At 36.5% G+C, this 15,917-nt stretch overlaps 3 protein-coding genes across 4 annotated transcripts; all 3 read left to right on the top strand.

Moving 5' to 3' along the window:
- Nucleotides 1-1,094: 1,094 nt before the first annotated feature.
- LOC113772190 (mitotic checkpoint serine/threonine-protein kinase BUB1-like) lies at nucleotides 1,095-6,375 on the top strand. Of its 2 annotated transcripts, none has more exons than XM_027316767.1 (14): nucleotides 1,095-1,223; nucleotides 1,311-1,443; nucleotides 1,540-1,697; nucleotides 1,806-1,896; nucleotides 2,437-2,541; nucleotides 2,634-2,721; nucleotides 3,566-3,669; nucleotides 3,755-3,826; nucleotides 3,924-4,013; nucleotides 4,096-4,253; nucleotides 5,272-5,329; nucleotides 5,401-5,535; nucleotides 5,628-5,749; nucleotides 5,890-6,375. In XM_027316767.1, the coding sequence occupies exons 1-14, from the start codon at nucleotides 1,141-1,143 to the stop codon at nucleotides 6,077-6,079; spliced, it is 1,587 nt and encodes a 528-aa protein (XP_027172568.1). In that variant the 5' UTR covers nucleotides 1,095-1,140; the 3' UTR covers nucleotides 6,080-6,375. The 2 variants fall into 2 exon arrangements, with proteins under 2 accessions (XP_027172568.1, XP_027172567.1); XM_027316766.1 differs by having other exon boundaries at nucleotides 5,269-5,329.
- A 2,521-nt stretch (nucleotides 6,376-8,896) lies between these two features.
- LOC113770875 (ADP,ATP carrier protein 1, mitochondrial-like) lies at nucleotides 8,897-10,622 on the top strand. The gene is made up of 3 exons (XM_027315491.1): nucleotides 8,897-9,481; nucleotides 9,631-10,002; nucleotides 10,091-10,622. Exons 1-3 carry the CDS (start codon nucleotides 9,002-9,004, stop codon nucleotides 10,385-10,387), a joined length of 1,149 nt encoding a protein of 382 aa, XP_027171292.1. The 5' UTR covers nucleotides 8,897-9,001; the 3' UTR covers nucleotides 10,388-10,622.
- A 1,076-nt stretch (nucleotides 10,623-11,698) lies between these two features.
- LOC113770955 (ADP,ATP carrier protein 3, mitochondrial-like) lies at nucleotides 11,699-14,752 on the top strand. The gene is made up of 4 exons (XM_027315583.1): nucleotides 11,699-11,802; nucleotides 12,583-13,090; nucleotides 13,384-13,755; nucleotides 14,123-14,752. The coding sequence occupies exons 2-4, from the start codon at nucleotides 12,605-12,607 to the stop codon at nucleotides 14,423-14,425; spliced, it is 1,161 nt and encodes a 386-aa protein (XP_027171384.1). The 5' UTR covers nucleotides 11,699-11,802; nucleotides 12,583-12,604; the 3' UTR covers nucleotides 14,426-14,752.
- The last annotated feature ends 1,165 nt before the right edge of the window (nucleotides 14,753-15,917 follow it).

Genomic DNA, 15,917 nt, shown 5'->3' with positions numbered 1-15,917 from the left:
CACTTAATAGAATAACACTTTTTTCTCAAAAAAAAAGCACAAACACAATAATGAATTAGTGATTGTATTTGTACCAAAAGTGAAAACTTAACTATTTTAGTTGTATTTATTTCATCATGTTGGATTGTATTCAAATAATTTTTGTTTGATTGTTTTTATGAGTTTCAATTGTAAAATTAAAATGAATAATAACTTGATGATGTGTTGATATTTTAGTACTTGATTATTTATTAAAATTTAACTATAATAAAATTTTATTAACCCAGCGGGAAAAATTTTATTAACCCCGCGGGTGCCCCCGCGGGGAAGCGGGGGGGCGGGGGAAGTGGGAGGCGGGGGGGCGGGGGGGGGGCGGGGGGAATTTGTAGGTAGCGGGGCGGGGGATGGGGGAGGGGTCCCCCACCCCAACCCCCGCCCCGTTGCCATCCCTAGGGGAGGAGGAGGGAGAGGGAGGGGGTGGTGGTGATATGTAGAAAATGTTGTCAAATTTAATTTTTTGTATATATTTGTGAGTTGTTTTTGATGTATTGTATGGATGATATTGTTTTTGAGTTCTTTTTATTTATGTATTACTATAACATTGTATTTGAAAATTTTATTTTTAAAAAATAGACTAATCAAAACGGAGTAGTCTTCTCCATTTATTTTTATTTTATTTTAAGTTAGATTCTAGGCCCAAAACGTTTACGTGTTCCTAGATTAAAATAAGAATAATTAATACCCAAACAAATACAAGATGGGAAGGTGTGGGGAGGGGCGGCAGGGTAAACACAAAAAGGAGATGAATCAGAATTTGCGGCGTGCCACCTTAAAAATTGAAAGCGTGCTCTTTCAAAGAAAAGGGGACGTGATTCTTTCCATCCTTAGAAGAAGTTCAACCAATGAGAGCGTGGTTGTGATGCGAACTTAGTCACGCCTTTACTTCTTCAGGTAGATTTGACAGAACACGTGAGATTTTCCTACGACATTTGTTCACGCCTTTGTCTTGCTTTAACTATCGACAAATCAATACGGTTCAAAAAAAAAAAAAAGGGTGTCCCAATTTCCCGCCTGAGTTAGGATATTGAACTTTGAACTTTCTCCGACTGCCCTTACCTTTTCACCTTCCGCAGTTCACTCCGACTGAATCAGAGAGAGGACATGGCCGTCATTTCCCAAAACCCCGGCTACATTTCCACCACCACCTCCTCCGCCGCGGCTGACCCCCTGTTATCCTGGCTCTGGTACAACTGCCCGCCGTAAATATGCATCTTTTTTCCCTTTTCTTTTATTTGCTTTATCTAATTGTTGAAATTTTGCTCTAATCTTAGGTCAATCGAGAAAGCACTAATCCATGGAACGACGTCAGATTTCGACGAGCTGCTGTCGAATTGCATTAAAAGCTTCAGCAACGATCCTCGTTACAAAAACGACGTCAGATTTCTCAAGATTTGGTTCCTCCACGTAAATGAAAATTTTTTTCCTCTTTTTATTTTTTTTAAATCAATTTTGGTTTATGGGAATTTTTTCGCGGATTTAATTGCTAACCAACTATTGCAGATGGATAGGAGCTCGGATTATGAAAGCGTGTTTCGAGAAATGGAGAAGAATAAGATTTGTTCATCTAATTGTTCTCTATATGAGTGGTATGCTTTGTTTTTGGAGGCGAAAGGGAAGTTAATTGATGCATATTTTATCTATCATCTGGGAATTTCAAGGTTTGTTTTTTCAATCTGTTTTGCAAAATTTAGTTTATGACTTTTGTGCTCAAATTTGTTTAATGTTGGAAGTTTCAAATAAAGTTTTGATTTTCATATCTGTGATAGGAATGCTGAGCCAATAGGGAGGTTGAAGAAGGCACAAGTTCTATTTCTTGAGAGAGTGTCGGATATAGTAATGATTGGTTCAGTCCAAAAGGTATGGTATGGATTAATTCTGAAATCAAGTAAAAAAAATGTATCTTTCTTTGGTTTAAGAAATTTTGATGAATGGTGGCAATGATTAATTAGCTCAGAATGATTTATACATGTATGTCCGAGCTCAAATGGCCGTTGGTTTTTATTTGCACATATGCGTTGAATCTTTTTTTGTTTTTCAATTTCTTCGTTACTCTTGGTGGAAATCTTGGGTCATGCAGTGATAATATGTAAGTAAACTGGAAACTTACTGGAGTTTGCCTTTATGGAAGTAAAACAATTGCAATTTCTTCTCAAAATTGGTTGTGCGAAGAGGAACACATGAATAGCTCGTGTTCAAGGTAATCAAGCTTTGCTTACGTACAGAAATATGGAAGGAAAGCAATTCTCTTGGATAAAGGCAATTGATTTTGCTATAGTTATACTCCAGTTACTCTGGATCTTCAATGGTTATTTCTTCTGTATTTCATCCTTAATTACAGCCCTATCCTCTTGTTTGTGACATTAAGATGTTAATCTCTGCGTATTTTTTTGTACATAGGTGGATGTTCTTCTAGAGAATGGTGGGACTTATATCAACCCATGGTTGGTCTCAACTACTAAAAAGCTATTGCAGGAGATGAATGATCAGATCTTGAAATACGAAGTAAGGCTAATTATACCTTAAATGGAACCCAAAGTTTAAGCTCCAAAAACTGCCTAAATTCTCGGAGGCACCATGTCTTTTCTGTTTCACAGGGTTATTATGCAAGTAACAAACCCTATAAGGGAAAAGTTGCATTATCTACTTTGCAGAAATCTGCCCGGAATAAGACTATTGAGATAGGTGAAGTGCATAATTTTCATATTCTTTTCAGTTAACTTTGTTGTGTTTATGTTGCCATCTTTTGATTTTTTACATAAGACTGTTGAGATAGGTGAAGTGCATCTTGTTGTTTTTTTGATTTATTATTATTATTGTTTGACATCTAGCTTACTCGGTATGCATGGAAAAACAGCTATAATGTTACAGCATCATGTTGACGTGTTATTAGAGCTTGCCTGCTATTGCTCTAGAGTTGATTAGTACTTTTTTGGTGTTTGCTCTTTCTTTTGCTGTTTGTATATGTGAATCCTGTAAGAAATGAGTTCAGAGTTAGTCACATAAAGCAGCGTTATGAAGAACTTCAATCTGCATATCTTCAGATTTTGCTATGCTCCAATTAATGACAGTACACTTAGAATATTTTTCGATGGAGCATTGCTTCTTGTATTTTTCTCCGTATTCAAGAATGTAGCTTTCGACATTTTAGGCCATATGAGTCTCATACCCGGCTTGGGGATGAGGAAGGCAATGTTACCCACTACACATAATCCGGCAGTGAAAATCGATGAGAAAAAGAAAGCAGCATTTAGTGTGTCTGTCATCATTGAGATTTGGAAGCAGAATGTGAATTGTAAATCCCTTTATGGATAGTCATAGACATAGATGATATAAAACAAACTCCTTGAAGTGCTTTCAAGTTTACAGAATTCCTGTCACATCAATATGCAGTATCCCAGCTTAGTATGAAAGTCGCATCAGAATCCAGTCTTTTACTAAATGTGATTCTTTTTTATGCTTGAAACATTAACCAATAATTCACATCCCCCTGAATTTCATTTTTGTTGCGGATTGCTGATATTTAAAGGTGGGTACAAGTACCAGATCAAAGGTTGTGCAGGTCAGGGAGGTTTTGCTCAAGTATTTAAAGCACATGTGGATGGTAATCCTGATGATGTCGTAGCACTTAAGGTACGTAAGACTTTGCGTTGAATGAGAGTTCTGCTCAAGTCAGATCTTGTGGGTAATGCTATGACTTTATGAAACTTTATAACAGATTCAGAAGCCAGCTTTCCCTTGGGAGTTCTATATGTATCGTCTGCTCGATATGCGAATTCCAGAATCAGAAGTATGCCATTCTTGTTAGTATTAAATATTGACTGCATGAATTTCTAAAGAATGTGTGGCCTTATTTCAAGATTTTTATTTTTTATTTGGTGAAACAGAGGATGAACTTTGGCTTTGCCCACCGAGTACATCTCTACTCTGACTACAGCATACTTGTTTCTGACTACTTAGCTCATGGGACTCTTCAGGTTGCTATAGATTGATTTGTGCATCTTCCAAATTATACTGTGACAACCTGGATATTGCTTGACTGCTTTGAATGCACTACAGGATGCCATAAACTCTAATCTTGTAACTAATGTGGCCATGGAAGAAGAGTTGTCTATCTATTACACGATAAAGATGCTGCGGATCTTGGAAACTCTGCATGATGCTGCCATTATCCACGGTGATTTTAAACCTGACAATTTGATGATTCGATATTCCAGGTAATTATGTTGTGTCATATCATCTTTCACTGACAACAGGATCTGCTTGCGTATTCTTCTGTTGTATTTTCATTTATCAACTTTTTAACTTATTTTACCTATAAAAGTATTTCTAATGTAGGTAATTTGTTGTAAAACATTTTTGGCCCGGTAAACTTGTGCAATATTTTTTGAAAGAAACTGGATGAAAAGCAGTGGCTTATCCAGGATACACTTGAAACTTTGCATATTGAAAGACTGATGTTGCCTATTAGATAAGTTTGGCTCATGGCTTGGAGATGTACGCACAAAAATTGTAGTGATTCACAAGGATATTAACTATTAGGCGATTTAAGCATCTTTGATGATCTAGTTTTGCTGTTCTAGTGGATGGACGACTATAATTGCTGTAATTAAGAGCGATTAAACTCAGGTAAGAATCTAGTATTGAAAGAGAGGCATTTTTTTTTCGACGACAAGCAAAATCACATTGAATTTATCTGGAAGGTACACAAGCGTGTGCTCATCAGCAGTGGAGAAGGGGATTAAAGATGCACAAAAAAATAAATTCATGTTCGTGAAAATGGGTTACTCCTTGTGGTGCAAGTTTTCTGGCTTCAAGAATTAATAATTCATTGTTCAGGTTTTGGTCTTGTGATGGGATATTCTTTGTGTCATTTTTTTGGTGGTCGGAGAACTAAATTTACTCTAGAAGGTTACAGGAGGTCATTCGTCAAAGAGTGCGCCGCATGCTTGTTAATACATATGGAACTTTGCGTGCTACATATACTTGGATGCTTGTTTTCTTAAAGATTCTGGCAAAGGGCTTACAATGAATTTTGGCTCTTCCGAGATGATTGCGCAAAAAGTTTGGATAATTGGCTTTGCTTTTGGTGTTGGAATGTTATCTAGACTCTTAAGCGCTCCACTAAATGGCTTCCGCTCTGAAACTACTATGTATATCAAGTCATATCTCCCAACAAGTTTAGAAAATTTTAATCCTTAATTTAAATTGGTAACTTTTTCCTTTTTGTAGAAGGGATCTACTGGAAGATAAGGATAGCTTTTATGAATGCAGTGGTCCATGGAAGGAACAGGTAAATTCTGGATTACCTAAAATCGATTAAAATTGCAATATTGCTGGATTATTCGAGTTTTGATTCTGCAGGGACTGTGCCTTGTTGACTGGGGTAGGGGTATAGATCTGCGTCTATTTCCTGATGATGCAAAATTGTTGGGAGATTGTCGAACCTCTGGCTTTCGTTGCATAGAAATGCAAGAGAATAAGCCATGGACCTTTCAGGCAAGCCTAATAATTCTTAAGAAACTAGCATAAGCCAGCTGATTAGTTTAAGACATACTGCAGACTGATTTCTCATTTGGATTGGGAACCAGGTGGATACCTATGGCCTTTGTGTAATTGTTCATATGATGCTTCACAAGACATATATGGAAATTGAAAAAAGACCATCACCAGATGGGGGCTATGTCTATCAACCTAAAACACACTTAAAGAGGTATATCATTTTGTTCTTCATTTCCACGTGAGCACTAAATGGAGTATTGCACGTTAAATACCAGACAGTGACATCTCCAGGGCAAAAATAACAAACAAGTATGTAGAATTCTATGTTCAATTTTTTTTGGCTCTTTTCAGATATATGCAAGTTGAACTATGGAAAAACTTGTTCATGAAGTTGCTTAATACAAGTCCCACTGAAGATCACAAGAGCTTGTTGAGGAATTTAAGGCATTCATTCCAGGATTACATGTGTTCAAATCCTCAGCTAATTAAAAAGCTTAAGCAGTTATTGGTGAAGCAAAAGAATTCCTTGTGTTCAGCTTAGCAGAGTAGATGATTCCAACAAATGTTAAATGGGTCATCTCACATTCTTTGATGTCCTTTATTCTTGAACAGTGCAGTGTACAGACGCTTACTGCTGGAGCACACATTCGTTGAACTATGATGAATGTGTGCTCTTTGAAGAAACTCTGTTGGTCATTCATGATTTCACCCAATGAATGTAGGACACATTAGGCGTCAATGCTTCTGATGGAATGCTGCTTCATCATAGAGCAGATTATAGCCCTTGTATCGAATTTTTATTCGTTCCAATATTCGGAAACTTTGTGAAGTCGTCAATCTTAGTTGTGTGTCATGAGTTAGTGGTGGTAATTGTCAAATTAATCCACTTTGTAGTTGAAAGATTTCCACTGTTACATCAAAAAATTATCCTTTGGGCTGACATGTGCGCTAAATTGGTCCACCTTGGATTGCGTACCATGACACGGGAAAGTAGTTAACTAGGGCTTTGGTAAGCTGGAACATCCCAGGTTGACCAATAATGTGACAGAACCTGTGCTGCAGATATTTTGTAATCCGTTTCTGATCCATTGGAGGATGCATAAGTACCAGGTCCAATGATTATCCTTCCACAACACATTGAATATTAAAACAAGGTTAAGACTTAAATTTTTGTATATGGATATAAATAAATTATTCAATAATATTCATTTATAATAACTCATCAAATCCAATTAGTTCATTTAAAATTATCTTCCTCCAAACCTCCAATTTTTCTCCACCCATTTTTTTTTAATTTTTAATTTTATCATAATGTTAATTACTTTTGTTTCATTATTATTATTATTTGTTGGTTTTATCTTATTATTTTATTTTTTCTTAGTTTGTTAATTGGCTCATTTTTTAGCATTACCAATTTATGATAAGTTTTAGCCTCTTTTCGTACTTTTTCAAAATAAAAATTTAAATTTACACACAAAAAAAATGTTAGGGGTTCTAAATTTTTGGATTAAGTTTTTATGTTAACTTTTATAGTACTTAGTTCAAATTTTTATATTCTTATTGTTCAATTATTAAATGGTATGTAATTTTGCGACTTAGAGTACGAATTAAGCTTCTAAACTCTAGATCTTTTATGAATTTTATTCATAAATTTTGATGATCAGGCTAATAAATTTCCGCTTAAATTCATAAATGTATGGATACATAATCTCTTACATCATTCGTTAATTTTAGGGTACCAATAAATTAATTGTAGGGTAGAAACCGCTGAACTCTCTACCAATAAATTATTTTGCTGTGGGATTTAGAATACGTGTACGTCTGAACATTTTGGGCATTTTCTTTTCTTTCTTTATCGAAATATAGGTCCTATTTTTCTTTCGAAAAATTTCTTTAGTTATTCTGAAAAGATACAATCCGACTATAAATGTGTTGCATTGCTCTGTCGAGTATCAGAAAAAGAAATAAGAGAAAGACACGAGGACCAAAAGTAAAAGGATTTGGGAAATGATATACCCCAACCAAAGAAAGCAGCTGCAGTCGACTCGTTGACCCTTTGAGCATGAACCAGAAATGGGGTCGGCAAATGTAATTAGGCTTATTGAACATTATAAGTAAATATTTAAAATTAATGATGGGTGCAAAGGGCGGTATAAATTGATAACTAGTTTGCAAAAATGAATTTAAATGAATTTACAAAAAATTAAAATAAATGGGTTATAAATGGATTATTAGGTTACCCAATTCATTTTTTGTTTTATTCACTTATATCTATCTAATTAAATGGGTATAAATGAGTTGATTCATTTATAACCGTTACCTATTTTAACTAACCCAAACATGACCAAATCATCCGTTTTGACATCTCTAATTGCGACTATGGCATGTGATTTTCTCTCAAGCTGCATTTTACATGATAAAGCTTCTTCCCAATCTCTTTCAATCCATGATCAGTGAAACGTTGATGAAAGCGATCAACAATGATCATCTCAGTGACGTTGCACTACTCTCGATCAAATAATTGGCAAATTGAACATCACTCCTGAGCGCAAGTCAACCAACAAAAATTCATTGGTGCTTGGAGGTTTTATGCCTATATTTCCGAGCTTGCTGTTCCCATTCAAAGCCGTTCAGAGATTTATGACTCAAACATGCAGTAACTGCAGATATATAGTACATGATCATTGGTCCCATTTTGTTACAGCAGACCAAGTTCAACATTTTTTGTTTCTTTTATTTATATTCACTATTTTGACTAAAAGAAAGTCAATTACTTTTACTTTTCAAAACAGTCTAGAGTTGTCAGGTTTTGAAAAATCATTCAAAGACGCGTTCCCGTTTTTTAACTGTTTTTTCAAAGAGGCTGAAGCAAATATGTACACTAACAAGAATATTATCTCAGCGAATTTTCAACGTTCTGGAATGAGGCTCAGCTTACCCCATTCTGCTTCATTCTCAGCTTGGCATATTTTCAGAGGTTTCAATTCATAAATCAATAATTAGTGGACTAATCTATGAAGTGTACGGTGATTTACTTATTATGCATGGATTCATCTAACGCACCAGATTCAACTTCAGACTTCAGCCGAGCCGAAAATTGAGCTTATGTTATAACAAGTTATGCCTTCCGATCTATTTTTTATGTTATGTCCACATTAGCTTGACATACAGCTTAAGTTATTTACAGATTCATACAGCGAATCGGGGAATTTTCTAAAGATGCTTGGTCAGTCCATGAACCGCGGAACTATACTGTTATGCAGACAATTCTCGTTTTTTCTTGTTAATATATAAGCTAGAGGACGTCTACATATATTTCGTAAGTTGTTTTGTGAAGAATTGACCCTTCTTGGTGTTCTTTAAACTTTATTCACCAAACCAGAAATTACAGTTCCTTTTTGGGTGGTCTGGAATCATCAGCATTGTTTTGCAACTTTGCAGATCACCAAGTTGATAAGCAAAGATGGCGGACAGTTTCCATCAGCCATCTGTAATTCAGAAAATGCAGGGGAGATTCTATCTTTGTGCTCAAACATCTCCTTACATGCATTGTAGAAGTGCTAGCATAGAAAATTTTACGGGTGGATATGTCAATGGTGGTCTCGGAAGCCCTTGCTTCCCAGCCTCCCAAGTTGCTGGACTCCATCATGTATCGCAAGTGTCCCCTGTTCTGATCCCTTCAGCAAAAGAGACGAGCTTTTCTAGCTTTATGGTGGATTTCCTCATGGGAGGGGTTTCAGGTGCTGTGTCAAAAACTGCTACTGCTCCTATTGAGAGGGTTAAGCTTTTAATTCAGAATCAGGAGGAGATGATCAAAGCCGGACGCCTGACTGAGCGATACAAGGGAATTACTGATTGCTTTGCTCGGACAGTCAAGGATGAAGGCGTCCTTTCTCTTTGGAGAGGCAACAATACAAATGTTATCAGATACTTCCCCACTCAGGTTGGTTGATTGAATCCAGCAACCTTGACAGATGACTTGATTCTAGTCTTGCGTCTTTCTTTGGAATTCTTGATTACAGAATTCATAATTTGCTTCCTCTGAATTACAGAACTGTGTTTTGATTCCTGTAAACGTGCGTGTTTCTCCAGGCCCTAAATTTTGCTTTCAAAGACCATTTTAAGAAGATGTTTAACTTCAAGAAAGACAAGGATGGCTACTGGAAGTGGTTCGCAGGGAATTTGGCATCCGGCGCTTTAGCTGGTGCTACATCTCAGCTCTTTGTCTACTCCCTGGATTATGCCCGGACGCGTCTGACGAATGATGCCAAGGCAGTTACAAAGGGCGGCGAGAGGCAATTTAATGGTTTAATTGATGTTTATAGGAAAACAATCCGATCTGATGGCATTGCAGGGCTTTATCGGGGATTCAACACTTCACTTGCTGGAATCATTGTCTATCGCGGCCTATACTTTGGACTCTATGATTCACTCAAACCTGTTGTCCTTGTTGGTGATTTGCAGGCAAGTCAAACATTCCCAAGATCTTGGAAACAAAAAAACTAGCTTTTCTGTCTTATTAACATCATGCATTTGTGATTCATATTTACAGGATAGTTTCTTTGCTAGCTTCCTGCTTGGATGGGGTGTGACCAATGGCGCTGGATTGGCTTCTTATCCATTTGACACGGTGCGTCGAAGAATGATGATGACCTCCGGTGAGGCTGTCAAGTACAAGGGCTCAGTGGATGCATTTGCTCAGATCATCAAGAATGAGGGTGCCAAATCCCTCTTCAGAGGTGCTGGAGCCAACATCCTGCGTGCTATTGCAGGTGCTGGGGTCTTAGCAGGTTACGACAAATTGCAGCTCATTTACGTCGGCAAGAAATATGGATCTGGTGGTGGTTAAATTCGACCTCAGGGCAGGGGTGATGATGATGACGAGAAAACTTCTATGATGATTGTGTAGGTGGTTGACATCCTCGTGTATCTCAGGAAAATTCAGTACACAGGAAAATGTAATATCAATACCTGTTTTTTGAGTTATTGAACCATTTGTTTGAAGATATGTTACCTGGGCTCCAGAGCCAGGCACCTAGAGTGATTTTCAGAAGAAAGAACTGCAAGTTTTTGCATTTATATGTTGTGATATTGTTTGAATTTGATCTTGCTCTTCTCTCTCTCCTTTTTCTGTAACTTGATTTGATATCTAGACGTTTCTAATGGCAATCATTATACGCTAGCTAGTGTGAAAACCTTGACTTAAAAGATTGAATTAGCTGACTTTTGGCTAAATTGGTCCCTATTACTGGACTCCACAATCACTTATTTTGTACAAATTTGCAATTTACATACAGTTTCTTGTGCAGGGACTTCATATTCCTAATTGAATGGACACAAGAGTTTGGCTTGTTTGGATACAAATTTTATTTTAAAAAAATTGGTTACGTCACAAAAACGCATTTCTTAATCCCCTTTTTATTTCACACGAAACACATTATATATATAAAAAAAAGGGTAAAAAACTTCGACGGCCATTAAAGTATGCAATCCTATTTCATAGATTAACTGCTAATTTCACAGATTAAGAACAATTATCGACCAAATGGTCATGGATTTACTGATCATGTTATTTAATGGTCAATTACTGACGAAAAATAGTTTGATGGCCAAAACATGATCCGACTAATAGTTTAATAGCCACTGAAGTTTTTTACCCTAAAAAAAATAATATCACATTATTATTCTAAATAAACTCCCATCCATATAATGCAAGTTCATATTTTAATACAATAACGTATCACAAACCTACTTTTCTACATATTGATGGTTAGTATTATGTTTGTAATTTTTATTCTTTTTTATTTTGTATCAATACCATTTTCCACGAATTACTTGTCTAGCAATAAGACTTTTCTCCTACCTTGCAAAGAATTTTGTTGTCATCCTAACCACTACTGGAGTTTTACACTTATACGCTTCCCTTCTTCTGTCACCTTATCCGGAAACCAATAATATAAATCCATCATTAATGTAATTAATTAGCGGTAAATTCCAATTAATACAACATAATATTGCATTAGGCTCCAGTACAAAACGTCACATTTTTGGGATTTATCCACATCTTTCAAAAAAAAAAAAAGGGAAAATGAAGGATGGTACTTTTGCAATTTCCTCGAGTCAGTAGGGTAAACCTGTAAATAAAGCAAAACCCTACATACTTCGCTTTCTCCCGAGAGTTCCACATTTTCTCCTCACATTCTGGAAGGAGGCTTTCAGCTTAGCTGCCTCACTCCATTCTCTTCTGGGCGACCTTTGTCCAAGGTAGAGTTCAATTTATTTTCACTTAATTCAATTTAATTATCACTTAGTTGACAGATCTGATGTGTGATCATGATTTCGTTTTTCCTTCTTTAATTAATTTAACGCATAGAATTTGTGTTCCATTTGCTTTAGCTAGAATTTGTGATGACTTTAGTAACTGCTTTAGATCTTTCAGTTTTTGTTTTTTTTTGTTTTTTTGTCCTTGCTTAGTTACAGTTGACTTTGCTGCATGGTTTTGGTGGCGCAAAATTATGTTGTTGATTTTTTTTTTTCCAAATTTTTTAGTACTATTTAAATTATGGGTTTTAATGGGGTTGTTACTTTAAGTTGATATTTTTACTTGCTATTTGAGACAAATTTAGGACGTTAAATTGGACATGGGATCTTTTTAGAAATAATGAATACTATGTGGGCCCAACGGGCTAGTTCCATTTGGTTGATTTACTTGTGTTTGAGGCTGAACTTTCTGGCTTTAATGGAATGGTTTTTTTTTTCTGATTTTGTAGAAATTTTTATTCTTTTAGTTCATGAGAAATCGTTTTTTCGGATTCCTTGCTTACTTGTTCCAGTAATTATTTGGGCTATATAATTTAGTTGCATTATCAGTGTGGTTTTCCGATTGGGTATTTGATGAAGTTGAATTGTGCATATGCGGGATTTATTTCTGTGAATTGGATTTAGGGTTTACGAACTTTGACATTTTTCAAGTTTGTAAAATACTTTTTTATTGTATTCCTCCAGATTTAGGTCTGTTTTTGAGAATATAATTTGTCTTTTCAGGTCACCGGATTATCAGGCAAAAATGGCGGATGGTTTGCATCATCCGTCTGTACTTGAAAAATTGCATGGGCAATCTTATTTTTTTGCTCAAATTTCTCCTTTTATGCATTCTAGAAATGCTAGTGCACAAAATTTTTCCAGTGTCTATGGATATGCCAATGGTGGCCTTTGTAGCCCTTTCATGTCAGCCTTTCATGGTTCTGGGCTCGAAATTGTTTCACAACTGTCCCCAATTGTGATACCAGCTGCAAATGAGAGAAGCTTTTCTAGTTTTATGGTGGATTTCCTCATGGGAGGGGTTTCTGCTGCTGTGTCAAAAACTGCTGCTGCTCCAATTGAGAGAGTCAAACTTTTAATTCAGAACCAAGATGAGATGATTAAAGCTGGCCGCCTGAGTGAACGATACAAGGGAATCACTGATTGTTTTGCCCGAACTATCAAGGACGAAGGTGTCCTGGCCCTTTGGAGAGGCAACACTGCCAATGTGATCAGATACTTCCCTACTCAGGTAAACTTCCTTTAAGCCTTTATTGGTCTCCTTCAGCATTTAGTACTTATGCTCATTCAAATTGATAGGCCTACCATGCTACACCAATTAAAGTTGATCTTTGGGCGTGGATAAAGAGGTCAATTTTATACTACTTGATATGTATACCCATTAAAGTTAATCTGATAGTATCCGTGTATGTTTAATTGAAGGTGCTTAATTTTTCTATGCTGATTGTTAGACTGACTGTATGGAATTTAAAATTTTAGGATTCTTTTCTTCTTCATTTGCTTGTGTTTTCTGTTTCATTTCAGGCTCTGAACTTTGCTTTCAGAGATTACTTCAAGAGCCTTTTTAACTTCAAGAAAGACAGGGATGGTTACTGGAAGTGGTTTGCAGGGAATTTGGCATCTGGTGGCTTAGCTGGTGCATCTTCTCTTTTGTTTGTCTTTTCCCTGGATTACGCCCGAACACGTTTGGCAAATGATGCTAAGTCAGTTAAAAAGGGTGGCGAGAGGCAGTTTAATGGTTTAATTGATGTTTACAAGAAAACATTCCAGTCCGATGGTATTGCAGGGCTCTATCGTGGATTCACTCTTTCCTGTGTTGGAATCATTGTTTACCGTGGACTGTATTTTGGAATGTATGATTCACTTAAACCTGTTCTCCTTGTGGGAGATCTTCAGGCAAGTAAAACTCCCTGGGTTCTTCGACACTTGCGTCTCAGCATCTTTAGTCTTCACCCTATTGTTATCTTTAGTTGCTAATTTCTTTTTCATTCTTCAGTTGCTCAGCATACTGTAGAAAATTTTTAAAAAGTTTTTAATGTCTCTTTTTACAAGCAATTTTATGATTTACCTGCTGTATCTGATTAAAGTACTTGACTTTCTCTATGTCTATGGTGCTATTGATGTGTAACCAATGTGAATTTGAATAGCTGAAAAGCACTAATTATTGCTTCATTACATCTGTTTCATGTCTTATGCTATGTGGATCATTTATATGGTTGTGCATTGGGGCCTCACTATTGTATATTTTGGTTGTTATTTACAGGATAGTTTCTTTGCTAGTTTCTTGCTGGGATGGGGTATTACCATTGGGGCTGGATTGGCTTCTTATCCAATTGATACTGTGCGAAGAAGAATGATGATGACCTCTGGCGAGGCTGTCAAGTACAAGGGGACAGTGGATGCATTTTCTCAGATCATAAGAAAAGAGGGAGCCAAATCACTCTTCAATGGTGCAGGAGCGAACATCTTGCGTGCTGTTGCTGGTGCTGGTGTTTTAGCTGGATACGACAAGTTGCAGCTCATTGTCTTTGGCAAGAAATACGGATCTGGTGGTGGTGGTGGTTAATTTGAGCGTGGTGTGATGGTGATGATGATGACGAAGATGAGTCTTAAGATTGTCTAGGTGGTCCACCTATTTGTGCTTTAAATAATTCTGGAGAACAATATTTTACTTGTCATTAGCAGTATTTAGTACTCCGGGATGGTGTAATATATGGTAGTGATACCTATTGGAAGTTTCAAAACTTTTATTTGAAGCTTGTGCAACTTGGGCTTTATACCCGCGTGTTGTTTAGTGTTCTTCTGAGAGTGTTCTTTTGAGAAGAATAAACTGTTTTACCTCATGCCGTTCTTGAGAATTTGACACCACCTGTGTTTTGTAAGTGTTATGTCTGTTCTCCTGTTGCCTGTAGTATCGTTTTTCTTTTTATTTTAAGTGCTGATGCAGAAGAAACTAATGTCTATGTGGTCAAAAACTGAAGGGAAGACGAAAGATAATCTTGTGCTAGGGGGGAAAGAAAAAATGACATAAAGCAGAAGGTATGTAATTTTGGATCTTTGGTCCATTTCTTACCTGATGATGTCCCGGAAGGGACGGTCCATTTTTGTTACTGTATTGATCTGACCAAGTAAAATTTATGTAATCCAAGTTTTCTGAGGGGTAAGATCCTCTTCTGAAAAATACCTGGAACATTCTGTCTATTATGTAATCCAAGTTTTCTCTTCTGAAAAGAAATACTTGGAACACTGTCTATTATGTAATCCGAGTTTTCTGAGGGGTAAGATTCTCTTCTGAAAGATACTTGGAACACTCTCTCTGGCACCCTTTTCAGGTCAAGGATTGCTTTTTTTTTTTTTTTTTTTGAATTTTTTTGCTTTGTGATTTAATTCCCGTTGTTTCTGAATCTCGAGTTCTGCACTCATCAAGGTTATAGTCCAGCAATTTCATCAAGGGAATTTTGCCAATTTGGTCCCTAAACATTTTCATTTAAATCAATTTTGTCCTTAATGAAATATTTTAATCAATTTAGTCCTTCAACTAGTTTTTTACTTTCAATGCAGGACTTTTACTCAATTTACGTGAACCAACGGGGGTATAATTGTCACACTGGTTTAATCTTTTACAATTTACCGGCGAAACAGATTAACATCTGGATTTGAAGACACTATGACTCATCACAATTTCTAAATTCTATTTGCAAATAGCACTGGTTCTTCTTGGAGATGCACGTGCTACATCAGAAGCACGCGGTCTCTCGGATGCAATTTATCGTGCTCATCGTTACATCGAGGCTGGAGCTGATGCTTCCTTAGTGGAGACACAAGATCCCATGAGGGGCTCATAGAAATTGGAGAAAAAAATGTAAAGAAAAAAATGAAAAACAGAGATCTGCAAAGGAGATAATTGAGGAGCTAGATGAGGAAAAGAAGTTAGTAAAGTTTTAAGCTCTCAAGTCCATTGAAATCATCAACGTGAAAGATTACAACATGCGGGTGGTCTTGATTCCTGACACACTAAAGTATCTCCCACGGCCTGATTGGAGAAGAAGGATTTAAAG

The sequence above is a fragment of the Coffea eugenioides genome, chromosome 5 (assembly GCF_003713205.1).
Source record: "Coffea eugenioides isolate CCC68of chromosome 5, Ceug_1.0, whole genome shotgun sequence".
Taxonomy (NCBI): Eukaryota; Viridiplantae; Streptophyta; class Magnoliopsida; order Gentianales; family Rubiaceae; genus Coffea; species Coffea eugenioides.
This window is presented reverse-complemented; position numbering and strand designations above follow the sequence as displayed.